General features: G+C 42.5%; 1 protein-coding gene across 2 annotated transcripts in view; it reads left to right on the forward strand.

Annotated features, from left to right (window-relative positions):
* The window catches only part of megf6b (multiple EGF-like-domains 6b), a 112,983-nt gene that overhangs the window by 92,759 nt on the left and 5,047 nt on the right, over window positions 1–15,177 (forward strand). For both annotated transcript variants that reach the window (XM_060909942.1, XM_060909941.1), the window contains 9 exons: window positions 100–228; window positions 3,909–4,037; window positions 4,108–4,239; window positions 4,647–4,775; window positions 4,860–4,988; window positions 9,188–9,316; window positions 11,145–11,273; window positions 11,386–11,514; window positions 14,219–14,347. In XM_060909942.1, the coding sequence (XP_060765925.1) occupies window positions 100–228; window positions 3,909–4,037; window positions 4,108–4,239; window positions 4,647–4,775; window positions 4,860–4,988; window positions 9,188–9,316; window positions 11,145–11,273; window positions 11,386–11,514; window positions 14,219–14,347 (1,164 nt within the window). The remainder of the gene's footprint in view (window positions 1–99; window positions 229–3,908; window positions 4,038–4,107; window positions 4,240–4,646; window positions 4,776–4,859; window positions 4,989–9,187; window positions 9,317–11,144; window positions 11,274–11,385; window positions 11,515–14,218; window positions 14,348–15,177) is intronic.

Below are 15,177 nucleotides of genomic sequence, written 5' to 3' on the forward strand. Positions count from 1 at the left end.
AGATAAATCTATACATTATAGATACAGGACTTTCAAATGTTACATACACATATCAGAACCTGTGTTCTCCTCCTATTGTGTGTGTGTGTGTGTTGCCAGCGTGTGTGTCGGGCCGCTTTGGTGTGGGCTGTGAGGAGCAGTGTGTGTGTGAACATGGAGCTTCTTGTCATCATGTTAGTGGGAGATGTGTGTGTCCAGCCGGCTGGCGAGGAGCTCAGTGTGACAAAGGTATGTCCACTCATCATTTATACACACACACACACACACACACACACACACACACACACACACACACACACAGTATACAAATATTTGTAGTACAGCATATTACCAATTTGTAGTCAGGTTTAAAACTTCTACATTGAATTTTCTATCCATTAAAGTGATGGATGACCTTCAGAACTTTCCGTCAATGATTTTAAATTTCGGTAATCGGCTAGAAATTCTCAATTAACGCAAACCCTGTATTAGAAAAATGTTAGTGTCCATATAACTTTGACCTTTCAGCTATAAACTCTCAGATACAGTACAGTAATAGTGTAGTACAGTAAGTAAATGTCGTACAGGAACTGTCATTAGTAAAATCTAGGAGATGCATTATTTAGTACAGTTACAGCAGGGTTCCCACGGATCATGGAACGTCTGGGAATTTCATTTGTAATATCTTTAAATTTTTGTTGCCATTTATCAAAATGTAGTATTTTCTCAGCAGTGAAAACCTGACATTTTCAGTACAAAATGTCTGTGAACTAATAAATAAAGCTCACAAATTGATTTGGTTTAAAATATCTCATCTCATCTCATTATCTGTAGCCGCTTTATCCTGTTCTACAGGGTCGCAGGCAAGCTGGATCCTATCCCAGCTGACTACGGGTGAAAGGCGGGGTTCACCCTGGACAAGTCGCCAGGTCATCACAGGGCTGACACATAGACACAGACAACCATTCACACTCACATTCACACCTACGCTCAATTTAGAGTCACCAGTTAACCTAACCTGCATGTCTTTGGACTGTGGGGGAAACCGGAGCACCCGGAGGAAACCCACGCGGACACGGGGAGAACATGCAAACTCCACACAGAAAGGCCCTCGCCGGCCACAGGGCTCGAACCCGGACCTTCTTGCTGTGAGGCGACAGCGCTAACCACTACACCACCGTGCCGCCCGGTTTAAAATATTGTGGCTGGTTTTTGTTTGCTCAGCACAAATCGGCCTGTTTTTAGCTCCTCTGTCCAGAAGGCCGATGAGCTGTTGCCATGGCGTGGTGTCTGTCGTCCACACTTCAGTTAAATCGTATCTCCTCTGTCAGTTCTCCACGGATTTCTGTTCAGTGCCGAGTTTCCCAAAAGCATCGTAGCACAAAGATCATCGTTAAACGGTAGAACGAGCAGCACAACGAAGACTCTCTCTTCTAGTTAAGATGCTCTTAATGTTAAGAGGCTTTTGGGAAACCCACCACAGATTATTTTATTTGAAAAAACTCATCACTCTGCACAAAATGTGGTCGTTGTTTTGTCAAATTTTTTGCTAACGAGTTACTAATTAGGCCAACTTAATTCATTTTCCAGGCCTCTCACTAGGATTGTACCGTATCTCCCCTCTCTCATTTGTCATCTGATTCCACTTCTGATTGATGTTTTGGGTCGATTTTTTCTCGGGGAACAAAATTTAGTCCTTTGTTGATGTTCCTGTTGTAAACAGTTTGTCGTGGAGGTTGGTCCTCTCTCTCTCTCTCACATCGTCACATCTCAGTTCTGTTTGATCGTCATGTTTTGGTCGTCAGGGTTGTTTTGATGGCAGGCCAGATCAGTTACTACGTCCTTGATGGTCTGGTTATGTTCATTGAAGGTCATGGAAATTCAGCTCTTTAGTCAGTAAAGATGAAGAAAAAGTAGAATATGCCGTTGCTTTTGAGTGGGAACCCTGTTATAGTGTAGTATGGGGAAAGTCAAGTTTATTAACAACAGATGATGTTGAAGGAAGTGTAGTAAATGTAGTAGAGTATAAATGTTTAAATTTGCGCGTCACAAACCTGTAGCTCATTAGTGTGATGTAATGGAAATGAGAGGCTCAGACCTCGGCTCTGGAGCGTGTCAGGACGAAACTAGGCGCACTCCTGCGTTAGTCTTGACCGTACTAACACAGTGTGGATTTGGTGAAAATCTGAGGACGATGAATTTTTTGCCCAAAAAACCACACCATCCTCAGATCTTCACCGAATTCACACTGTGCGTTCGGGCGGGTCAGACGAACACAGGAGTGTAATTAGTTTTGTTCTATCACTCTCCAAAGCTGAGATACAGTATAGAATATCATTAATACAGTAGAGCGCAGGATAGTGAATAAAATCGGTATAATGTGTGTGATTGTATAGAAATAAATAGCTGTAGTACAGTAGATGATGTAGGTACAGTTCCATACAAACTCGAGCGCTGCTCATGTGCAACCCCAATTCCAAAAAAGTTGGGATGCTGTGTAAAATGTAAAAAGAAAAAACAAAACAGAATGCAATGATATGCAAATCTCATACACCCCCCCAATATATAATTTTATATATAAAATAGAATTATTATTATTTTTTTTTTACAGGGGCGGCACGGTGGTGTAGTGGTTAGCGCTGTCGCCTCACAGCAAGAAGGTCCTGGGTTCGAGCCCCGGGGCCGGCGAGGGCCTTTCTGTGTGGAGTTTGCATGTTCTCCCCGTGTCCGCGTGGGTTTCCTCCGGGTGCTCCGGTTTCCCCCACAGTCCAAAGACATGCAGGTTAGGTTAACTGGTGACTCTAAATTGAGCGTAGGTGTGAATGTGAGTGTGAATGGTTGTCTGTGTCTATGTGTCAGCCCTGTGATGACCTGGCGACTTGTCCAGGGTGAACCCCGCCTTTCGCCCGTAGTCAGCTGGGATAGGCTCCAGCTCGCCTGCGACCCTGTAGAAGGATAAAGCGGCTAGAGATAATGAGATGAGATGAGATTTTTTTACAGTGGAACATAGACAACATATCAAATGTTCAAAATGAGAAAATGTACCATTTTAAGAAACAAATAAGGTAATTTTGAGAGCAACATGTCTCAAAAAAGTTGGGACAGGGCCATGTTTACCACTGTGTAACATTCCCTCTGTATTGTGAAAATATATATGGGTTTATGAGATTTGCATATCATTCCATTGTCTCATCTCATTATCTGTAGCCGCTTTATCCTGTTCTACAGGGTCGCAGGCAAGCTGGATCCTATCCCAGCTGACTACGGGCGAAAGGCGGGGTTCACCCTGGACAAGTCGCCAGGTCATCACAGGGCTGACACATAGACACAGACAACCATTCACACTCACGCTCAATTTAGAGTCACCAGTTAACCTAACCTGCATGTCTTTGGACTGTGGGGGAAACCGGAGCACCCGGAGGAAACCCACGCGGACACGGGGAGAACATGCAAACTCCACACAGAAAGGCCCTCGCCGGCCCCGGGGCTCGAACCAGGACCTTCTTGTTGTGAGGCGACAGCGCTAACCACTACACCACCGTGCCGCCCCATTGCATTGTTGTTATTATTATTATTAACCTTTTACACAGCGTCCCAACTTTTTTGGAGTTTGGGTTGTACTTGACCTGATATCAAGCACTAAATGTTTGTAATATAATGGATATAATTATTCTGTGAATAATGTTTAGTGTTTGACTTTACATTAAGCTTTAAAGGTGCAGTATGTAATCTTTAAAACTGTTTTTATACCTGTAATGATTAGCGTGTGTGTTAACACTCTTAGCTTGTTGTGCGTCTTGGTTGCCACACATCAGCGACCCTGTATGATGTTCAAGGCAGATGTTTACTGTATGTGGGTAAATACTTGTGGAAAATGTTTAATATCTGTAATGGCTGTAAATCACAGCATCAGTGTTCGTCTCTTTCAGCCTGCTGGCCCGGAACCTTCGGTACTAACTGTTCCCAGCTGTGCACGTGCCCACATGGCACTTCCTGCCACCACATCAGCGGGGGGTGTGGCTGCCCACCGGGTTACACAGGAAACGGCTGTGAGCAGAGTGAGTGTAGCCAGTCTCTCTCTCTCTCTCGCACATTCTTTTATGTTACGTTATTTTTTTATCTCCGCAGCTTGCCTGCCTGGTACCTTTGGCCCCAACTGTAATCGGGTGTGTCAGTGCTCAGAGAGGAACCAGCTGTGCCACCCAGTGTCAGGAGAGTGCTACTGTGCTCCGGGGTACACCGGACCCAAATGTGATCTGGGTAAAATGGGCACTTTTTTGAATTTGTAACAGAAAATACCAAGTCTGTGGTGCGACATTAAAGCGCTAAAGGTGCCGTATGTAACATTTAACACTGCTTTTAGAGCTGCTATAATAATAACCTGCTTTCAACAATACCTTAGAGAAACTGCTGCACGATAATTTCATCCAACAGATATGGCTATTTTCCCCCCACTTAAGACTTGTTTTTCTGGCCCAGAAATGAACTCTAACCTCACCTCCAGTTTTCCTTAAAAGGCAATTCATAAAGCCTACACATTATCTTGGATGTCTTCTAGATATTCACACTGCAACTACAATTTCACAAGGCAGCATAAGGCCTTAAAAATTACATACAGCCCCTTTAATCTGATGTCTTTATGTCTGCTGTGTGTATTTACATTCTAGAGTGTGAGAGTGGGCGCTATGGTCCAGACTGTGAGAGAGAGTGCCGGTGTGAGAATGGCGGGGTGTGTGAGGCCACCACAGGCGCATGCAGATGTCCACCTGGGTTTATAGGCGCCGAGTGTAACATCAGTGAGTCGTTTAGTTTTAAATCCAATATTAAAACCAATACCCTTCACTGTATGAAGCTGCTTTAATGCCCACTTTCTGTTCCAGCGTGCCCAGCCGGGCGTTACGGGCAGGACTGTGCACATGTTGCCGTCTGCAGGGACGGGGCGAGGAGTGACCCGGTCACAGGGAGGTGTGTGTGCGCTCCTGGGCGCCGAGGAGAGAACTGTGAACAAGGTTAGTGAACTGAGAGATGACGCACGTGATGCAGTTTATTAGGTAAACTCGTGTACAAGTCCTTTCACAGGTAACACAGTAACGGAGTGTGTGTAAATGTAGTACAGTAACTGAAATTTGTAAATCTAGGAAATGTATGCTTTAGTATTCGTTATAGTGTAGTGTCGGGAGGGAAGTGTAGTAAATGTAGTAGTGGATAAATGTTAATTAAATCTAATGCATTCCAAACCTGTATAGTTTATTAGTGTAACGTAATGGAAATGAGAGGCTCAGACCTCGGCTCTGGAGCGTGTCAGGCCGAAACTAAGCGCACTCGTATGTTAGTCTTGACCGTACTAACACAGTGTGGATTTGGTGAAAATCTGAGGACGATGAATTTTTTTGCCCAAAAAACCACAGAGACTGTGGGTAAGTAGTCTGGCTAACACGACTTCAAAGCTCTGCGAGCATTGGTCTGGCAAAGCTATTAAGCCCAACCGTTTCCCAAAGGCGTGGTTGACCCGCCTCCCTGAAATGCCTCAGTTTGCTACTGGTTGAAGCCAGAAAAGGCTGTGATGAAGCTTAAACCAATCACATCACTCTTTCCTCTGACGTATGTGACGCGACGGAAACTGCTTGAGTAACAGGAAGAAGATAAATACCTCCAGGGCTGCTCTTTGCTCCGTTTTCAATGAGAACTTCCCGTTGAATGCTTTCAATACAGCATCTACCGCTGTGTCAAAGGCTTGCCGCTGCTCCATGTTCGTAATGTTTCTAGTGAATGAAGCGCTTCCGGCATAGATTCTGTAAACAATCTATGGCTTCCGGTCGCAGTTCTACTACGTCACTGCCTTGAACACGCCTCTACCCAGGGCCGTTGGAGATGCTCAAAGTTGATTGGCTCACGATTTTTTGGGAGCTTGGAAGAGCTGGAGATGGCTTACCTTGCCAGACTAAGCTCGCAACAGGCCCTCGTGTTGCGTCACACTTAGGATGGGCGGGCCCAGGCTAGTGGGTAAGACCCCTTACTATTGTTTTTTTTTTGGCAAAAAAAATCATCATCCTCAGATCTTCACCAAATTCACACTGTGTGTTAGGGCAGGTCTGATTAACACAGGAGTGTAATTGGTTTCATTCTGTCACTCTCCAAAGCTGAGATACGACCTGGTGTGATGTGGTATAGAGGACTTTCATTGACGTCACAGGTTTTTGTTTATCACGCAGCGTCCGCCACATTACTGGGCAAACAAGGAAACCGCCGCGATGGTTCATAATGAAAATCAGGATGACTGCAGTCAGTACAATCTCTCTCTGAAACGATTAAAAATTTATTTTATACCAGCAGATCATGTTGCATCCAAAAGCTGAAACATGCAGACATCACAGATCCGTATCATTTACTCACAAACACATTTATTTATTCTGCACACTGTTCTCTCTGTGCGTACGCATGTATGCTTGTTCACCACTTCAGATGGATTAAATGCAGAGGAGGAATTTCACTGTGTACGTATGACAAAAATAAAGGCTTCGTCTCCTTACTGCACCCACAAACGTATTTATTCTACTTGAAAAGTGTTTGGCAATCCAGCTACCAGATTTGGGACACTACGACGTGCTGAACTATTTAGTATTTGGGATTTCTAAATACACTGAAGATGCCTACTGATATTTCAAGGCAGGTTTTGTGCCGGAATGTTATGGGTAAGTCCCAATAAAGAAAAATACCTTACTATGACAAAGGTAAGCTCAAACACGGACTTCTAATAGTAATAAACAAGCCCTGGCCTAGATCTAGCATATTTTATGGTGTTTAGCCGAATCTATGTTATCAGTACACAACAAACATGCTGCTAGTCTCGTCAAGCATTAGGTCTAATAAAACACATCACATCCGAACCAAAGCCCGCATCCAGATCCACATTTCAACGCTGCGCAGAGCTTTCACACTAACCTGATCTAAAATGTTCTCCATACACACACGGGAATGTTTTTCTGGGTTTGCCGGGAAGTGGTGACAAGTTAAACCAGGCTTATCTCCACATCTGTTATTACATCCAAAAGCACTACAGGTCTCTGGCATTGTTCTTTTAGATGCAACTTCTACAAGTTTATCTTTGAATGTTTACTGAATTGGGCTTACAATTACTCGTGTGCCAGTCGCTGGCGCAAACAAAGCTCACCAGGCAACATGGCTGCATAAACAAGTCTGCAGTTGTGATGACATTACGTGAAAGTTCTCGATCGTTTAGTGTAGTATAACAATGCAGAGAATGAAATGGGTTTAATATACACTACCGTTCAAAAGTTTTGGGTCACCCAGACAATTTTGTGTTTTCCATGAAAAGTCACACTTTTATTTCCCACCATAAGTTGTAAAATGAATAGAAAATATAGTCGAGACATTTTTCTGGCCATTTTGAGCATTTAATCGACCCCACAAATGTGATGCTCCAGAAACTCGATCTGCTCAAAGGAAGGTCAGTTTTATAGCTTCTCTAAAGAGCTCAACTGTTTTCAGCTGTGCTAACATGATTGTACAAGGGTTTTCTAATCATCCATTAGCCTTCTGAGGCAATGAGCAAACACATTGTACCATTAGAACACTGGAGTGAGAGTTGCTGGAAATGGGCCTCTATACACCTATGGAGATATTGCACCAAAAACCACACATTTGCAGCTAGAATAGTCATTTACCACATTAGCAATGTATAGAGTGGATTTCTGATTAGTTTAAAGTGATCTTCATTGATAAGAACAGTGCTTTTCTTTCAAAAATAAGGACATTTCAAAGTGACCCCAAACTTTTGAACGGTAGTGTATTCTCAGGTTATCAAGTTCTCACTGTGCATTAGGGCGGGTTAGAATAACACCACAATCAGAATGTTTTGATTCACAGAGTTTACAAGGAATTGTTGTTGGTGCCGTCTCACGCTACAATACATCTGTACAGGAAGTTAGTAGGAAAGTTTAATGTGGCAAATGCAGATACAGCAGAATGTTGGGGTGTAATATTGTGACTAAAAATATTATTTTCCAGTTGCTGCAGCTGTTTCGACTATTACAATTGACTTGTGCTGTGTCAGAGAGGAGGGATGTGGGAAGGGTCTTTATTTAGAAGGAATGCAGCCGGGGGGGAAGAAAGTGTTCTGGTGTCGAATGGTACAGGATTTTAGGGCTTGTATTTTGGCTTATAAAGGGAAAGACTGAAACAGAAAGTGGCTGAGCCGTGTGGAGTCAGCGAGTTCCTCCCTGCTCTCTTCTTCACCCTGGATGAGGTCAGTGAGGATCTGCCAACGGGTATTTCTGTCTGCATTTCTGATGTTGCGCTGTAGCTTCCATTTGGATCGTGAAGTTGCAGAGCTGAACCCGATAGAAATGGAGGATACGAGTGCTGATTGTATTGCTGAGCTGTAGAACAGGACCAGTAGCTTTCGGGGCAGCTTACGTTTTTTTTCTCCGTCGCACAAACGGCAGATGTTACAAGTCCTTCTTGATTGTAGTGTTGGTGTTTCTGCCCTAGTTTGAGTAAATTTGTGCATCCTAAACCTGCAGTTCGAGTGTAACATAATGGAAATGAGAGGCTCAGCCCTCGGCTCTGGAGCGTGTCAGGACGAAACTAAGCGCACTCCTGTGTTAGTCTTGACCATACTGACGAATCTGGTGAAAATCTGAGGACGATGAAATTCACACTGGGCGTTAGTACGGTCAAGACTAACACAGGAGTGCAATTAGTTTCATTCTGTCTTACTCTCCAAAGCTGAGATACGGTCTACTATATTATAGTACAGTACACTACAGCAGTGTTTCTCAACCTTTTTTTCAGTCACGGAACCCTTCAGAAGTATGCAAATTCTTAAGGCACCCCCATATAAAATATACGCTGACCCCGGCTGTGACATGGGAAACGGGGCCGTGAGACAAATTTTGATGATGCGTAAGGTGGTAATGATCTGCATTAGTGTAACTATCGGTTTTTGGAATTTTATTTCAATGTTAGAATATATAATTTTTTGACAGCACCCCGGTTGAGAAAGGCTGCACTACAGTATAGTACACAGTTGGATCTTCACCAAATTCGCATTGCGTATATAATGGTCTGTGTGTCGCTGCTTGATTTGAGGGGGGAAAGTAGTAAAAGCTTTCCCCAGGTTAACATTAAACAGGGAATGATTGTCAGTGGAAACACAAGTATAGACCGTGTGTGTGTGTGTGCTCAGGCTGTGCTCCAGACCGGTACGGTGTAGCCTGTTCTCAGCGCTGCAACTGCAGTAATGGAGGGGTGTGTGACGCCGTCTCTGGGAACTGTACGTGTGGACTCGGCTTCACTGGGCTGCGCTGTGATAAAGGTGAGCCATCACTGTTACCTCGCTGTGTGGTTGGGGGGGGAAATGTCCAAAATTATGATTTTAACTTAATTGAGAAATGTCTACTTTTGCTTTGATAGTTAAGCCAATCAGGGCAGTGTGTATTATTGATTACACAACCACCAATGAAATGAGAGGAGGCGGGGCTTACCACTCCTGCTTCAGTCAGTGCCAAGTTTCCCAAAAGCATCACAGCACAAAGATCATAGTTAAATGGTAGAGCAAGCAGCACAATGAACGCTCCCTCTCCTAGTTAAAATGTTCTTAGCGTTAAGAGGCTTTTGGGAAACACACCCCAGTATTGTTTAAATTACCTTTAGATGTTAGAAACATCATTTACTTTTTCTTGAGCTGCTAAAGCAGGAACTCAGACAGGTGTGTATATATATATGCCTACCCCAAATTTTGAATTTCAGTATTCTTGAAAACATTTTTCAGTATTTTGGAATGACTTTCAGTAACATTAATTTATGCGCATTTCCATTATAAAGAGGTATATATACCAATATGTTTAACATTTAAATTATTAAAAAGAACTGTTTTGTGTGAATTGAATAAACAAAACGCGAGCAGCCATCTCAACTGAATTTCCACTCAACAAATTTCTAGAGCATACAATAGTGTTCCCTGTTTGCAGACATTACGGTTGACTACCAGTCACTGGTATTGAATGTAACTCCTCAAAAGTATTATATTATATTGCCTGGCAAAATGTTCCTGTTAACGGATTCTCATAAAATTAAAAAAAATGTATTTCATGCCAAAGAGAGTCCGACATTGTTATCTTAATGTCCCAATATATAAATACTTCAGCATAATGCTTCAGAAGAGACATTGAATAAAATGACGTTTATAATTGTATTTAAAACAGTGGAATGATCCATTTTTTGCCACAATCCCAACAGCACTAATCATAAAATTCTGTTTTTGATCATACTACATGTACATTTGCAACACTGAAAAGACTTTGAATTAAAGAAGTACAGCCGGTGTTTGATATTTCAGTGAATAAAAATCAGACATGTAAAAAGAAACTGAATAAGTTTAACTCACATTTCATGGCACTAATTGGCAAGTTCAACTCCAAGCACAGGTCAACCATCACCGCTTCAGCACGCGTCACGTTCCGTGTCTTTTCATCCACAGATTTCGTAAAAAACTGCTGGATACCCCAGATTTACTTTCCGCCTGACTCGCCATTTCAGCATACTCCATATGTTTTTTTTTTTTTTGTAGTTGACATGCCGCCTGCAGTCATCGTGACCACCATGTTAATGTCAGTTCTACACAGTTTGCAGTGCGCGTATCCATTGCCCTTTTGACTGGGTGTAATGCACGGCCATTCTACCGTATATCGTGGGAGGAACACCTGAGACCTGTGCTTCACTTGTCCCAATACTGAGCGTTTCATTTCCACTATTGAGAAGCAGCACCATGCGTGTGTGATGCCGAGCGAAAATAGCACGAACAAATGTGCGGTAGTCATAAAAATAAATGGCCGTGAATCGCGCATGAATTGAAAAAGTCGCTTGGACATTTAAAAAGAACTCACTGGAATTTTTTAAGACTTTATAATAATTCCATACAGAATAACACTGTTTGCTGTAACATCGTATTTACGTAACTTTTCCGTACAAAATACGGCCAATCCGTACTAGTAGGCATCTCTGTGTATATATATATATTATATAAAATACAACACACACACGCGTGCGTTCCCACAAGTCCATATTTCCAAGTCTTGCACAGTATTGGGTTATTTCCTTTAAGAGAAGTGCAAGTGTGTGTAACAGGCCTGTGTGTGTGTCAGAGTGCCCTGAGGGATGGTACGGTCCGAACTGTGTGCTGCAGTGTGTGTGTCAGCACAACAGCACATGTGACAGAGTGACAGGAACCTGCCTCTGTGTACCAGGATACTATGGCCACCTTTGTGAGCACAGTGAGTCTCTTTCTCTCACACACGTTTCTAACCTTCAGGCATATTGCAAATCATCAACACAGCACTTCTCTCTTCTTACAAAATTCAGCGAGCTGTGTGTGTGTGTTTACAGCTTGCCCGGTGGGTCTGTTTGGACCTCAGTGCCAGCACCATTGCGAGTGTGAGAATGGAGCTCCTTGTCATCCGAGCAATGGACACTGTATCTGCCCTGCTGGATATTGGGGGTCACGCTGCCAGAAAGGTCACACATCTACACCGTTACACACCCACTACAGCTGAACCATAACGACTGATATGTTTACTACCAACAGCTTCAGTCATAAATTAGGAGTTAAAATGTTTTAAAATTAGCATTATAACATTGAAAATTGAGAGGAGGCGGGGCTTAGACCACCTTCCTTTAAGGGTTCTGACTGCAAAGTTGAATTGTGGGTAAAAACATTATCAATCACTGTTGGAGTTTTGAGATGTTTCTCTGCTACACACACTGTATCCTGTGTGTGAATGTTTTGCTGAGATAAAAAGCATCCTGCATTTTATGATTGGGGAGATTGCCGAAGCAAGAATATCATGTGACCAGTGTGGGCAAACATGGCAGACTCGGCTCTCCCACCAGGCGAAAAGAAAAACCTGCCTAGTTAGTGCAACTGAAAGACAGAGCAAGGTTAGATGATGTTTTTCTGGACAGATAACCAAATCATTCTAGCTATCTTAGCCTTAGAATGCATGAGCTCAACTCCACGGTAGCGAGTATGGAGTTATCCACCTAATGTTTTGCTCTTACAGGGAAAAGATATATTAATCTTTTTGTTTCACGGATCTACTCGTGAATGTCAGTCAACCACAAATTACATCCCTGCGACTCAAAACTCTCTGAGGTCGATGCAGAGTCACGATGTTTTCCGTACATCACCATCTTGATGTGACGCAGTTCCATAGTTATGCTAAAGCTCCTCGCGTTCAGCAGTTTCTGGAGGGCTGTGCTGTTTACCTCAAGAGGGACGAAAACAATCCCAAAATGGAGAAAAGTGACCCTCTGGTATGTCAAAATGATCACATCCTGTCCACATGATATTGTTCTTGCGAGACAGAGGAAAAGGCCGTACACAATTTTAAAAAAAAAATTCCAGATGACTTTGCAGTCAGGAACTTTTAAATAAACTCTTATTAGTCAATGTGTCTCAAATCGCATACTTGTGTACTATTCTACACAGAATAGAAGAACAGAATGCCTCTGTCACTGCACAAATGTACAACGAAATTTAGTTCATCACAGGAGAGCAAAGCCGCTGCATACGCACACACCGCCACTCTTGGGTACTTCAGCCCAAGGCCGTCCTATGTTAACCTAACCTGCATGTCTTTGGACTGTGGGGGAAACATGCAAACTCCGCACAGAAAGGCCCTCGCCGGCCACGGGGCTCGAACCCGGACCTTCTTGCTGTGAGGTGACCGTGCTAACACAAACTGGTTTTCCTGGTAACATTATTAAAAAAAAAAAAAAATCCAGCGTTCAAACCTACTGAAAGCTCCGTTTTGTGCATCAATGTTTGCATCTCATCTCATTATCTGTAGCCGCTTTATCCTGTTCTACAGGGTCGCAGGCGAGCTGGATCCTATCCCAGCTGACTACGGGTGAAAGGCGGGGTTCACCCTGGACACGTCGCCAGGTCATCGCAGGGCTGACACATAGACACAGACAACCATTCACACTCACATTCACACCTACGCTCAATTTAGAGTCACCAGTTAACCTAACCTGCACGTCTTTGGACTGTGGGGGAAACCGGAGCACCCGGAGGAAACCCACACGGACACGGGGAGAACATGCAAACTCCGCACAGAAAGGCCCTCGCTGGCCACGGGGCTTGAACCTGGACCTTATTGTTGTGAGGTGACTGTGCTAACCACTACACCGTTAGTTGAGTACTAACACAAACCGGTTTTCCTGGTAACATTATTAAAAAAAAAAAATCCAGCCTTCAAACCTACTGAAAGCTCTGTTTTGTGCATCAATGTTTGGATTTTCTAAATTGGTAACGATTTCTGAATGGAAGGTCAGAGTTTTTGATTTGCGATGCAGCTCATGACAACAGCGGAATGTTTGAGAGACAGAGCTCATCAGGGTGTAATGTCTGTCTCTGTACATCGAATTGTTAAACATTTTACAGTTTGAATTCAAACAGCGATGCTTGGCTCTGACGTCCCAATTATGATCCTCTCTATGTACAGAAGCTTGACGGGTGAAGGGATGAATAATGTTAGCGCACATCACACCTCCCGCGTGTGGATTAGTCTCCTATAAAAACACTACACTCTGCAATAAACCAGTGCAAGGAATATTCCTTTGGTTTTTAGTCACATAATAAAACATTCAAAATGTTAGTTGTCATAAATCTGGAATTAAAATAATAACTGGTTGGTCAACGCTTGGAGTCAGAAAACTCTGTCCATTTAGGGTCATTTATCCAAAACGTTTAAGACTCTCACAGTTAACTGAAATAAGATTTTTGCATAAAAAAACCAAACCCTGCTGCTAATTAATAAAGACCATTCAAATTCCTTTTGTGGCTAGAAAACAGCCCCTTTTGTTAACATCATTCACCAATTAAAGGTTGCTTCATTACTATATTAACAAAGAATTAATCAATCACTACGTTATTTAAACAGTTTAGTAAAAAAAAAAAACAAAAACCAGTTGATAGAGATTCTCTAACAGTCCCACAAACCCACAGCCTTCTAAACATTCCCATTTCTCCAGTTTGATTGAATTTATCTGTAATAAGTTTGAACCAGTTGTATAAAATGCAGTGTAAACGTAATCAGTAAATTTATTACTAATGAATATTACCACCTGTACCCTTTTATCATTCAGCTCTAACACACATTTTTAAGTTAAGGTTCAGTGTTCTGGATGGTAATGTAACATTGATGATGCTTTTCAGAGTGTGAGCAGGGCACGTACGGTCCGAAATGTTCAGAGTTGTGCGACTGCGCAGACGGCATACGGTGTGACCCTGTGAGTGGCGCGTGTGTGTGCGTGCCAGGAAAAACCGGACTCAGGTGTGATGCGGGTGAGTTTATTGGATTTATAATAATAATAGCATACAGCTGTAACTTTAATAATCTCAGAACTCCGTTCACTTGTTAGTAGAGACTGCGTGTAGGTGTGGATCGACCCATAAACTACCACAGCACTGCAAATAAAAGAGCAGGTCAAAATTTACTAAATAAAGTCATAGTTATATTATGAGATTATTATATAAAAGATAAGAACATGAACCTGTTTCTAGATAGATTTCCGAATTAGAATAAAATTCTCATTCAGTTGGCAGATAATTTAGATTTTTCAGTAAATGAATGAGTAAAAATATCTTGAAACATGATTAAGAATCTTATTGGCTCATAAAAATAGTTTTTAAATTTCCTGATGTGTTTATTATTTACATGTTCACCTTGATGCTCTGTGGATTTCACTCATGTTCCCTGAATTTCCAGACAGTAAAACAGTAACAGGTTATTTTATGAGAGATTTATAGTTTATATTAATTCCGCCTGTAGACACACATTAGGGAAAGAAGACACTTGAAGAGGCACCTTTTGCACCTACAGGACGGTACATGGTATTGCACCTAAGACATCGTCACTTTCTTTAGACAACGAAGTTCTTGCTGGAGTAAATTCAACTGCTTGTTGTATGAAATGCTCTCTACATTAGCAAAAGAAGACCAGCTCTCAACGTGCAATCAGACTCCTTACAGGCCAAACTTTCTGTTTAGCACTATCCTAATCTATGTTTTGACATTGACTTAGCTTATGAACACTCACTTGATGATGGTGTCTGAGTGGCACCGAAACATCGCATTCTTTTCCTCAATTTTTAGTACGCTTTGTTTTTCTACAA

This window comes from Neoarius graeffei, chromosome 26, assembly GCF_027579695.1.
Source record: "Neoarius graeffei isolate fNeoGra1 chromosome 26, fNeoGra1.pri, whole genome shotgun sequence".
NCBI classification, from domain to species: domain Eukaryota; kingdom Metazoa; phylum Chordata; class Actinopteri; order Siluriformes; family Ariidae; genus Neoarius; species Neoarius graeffei.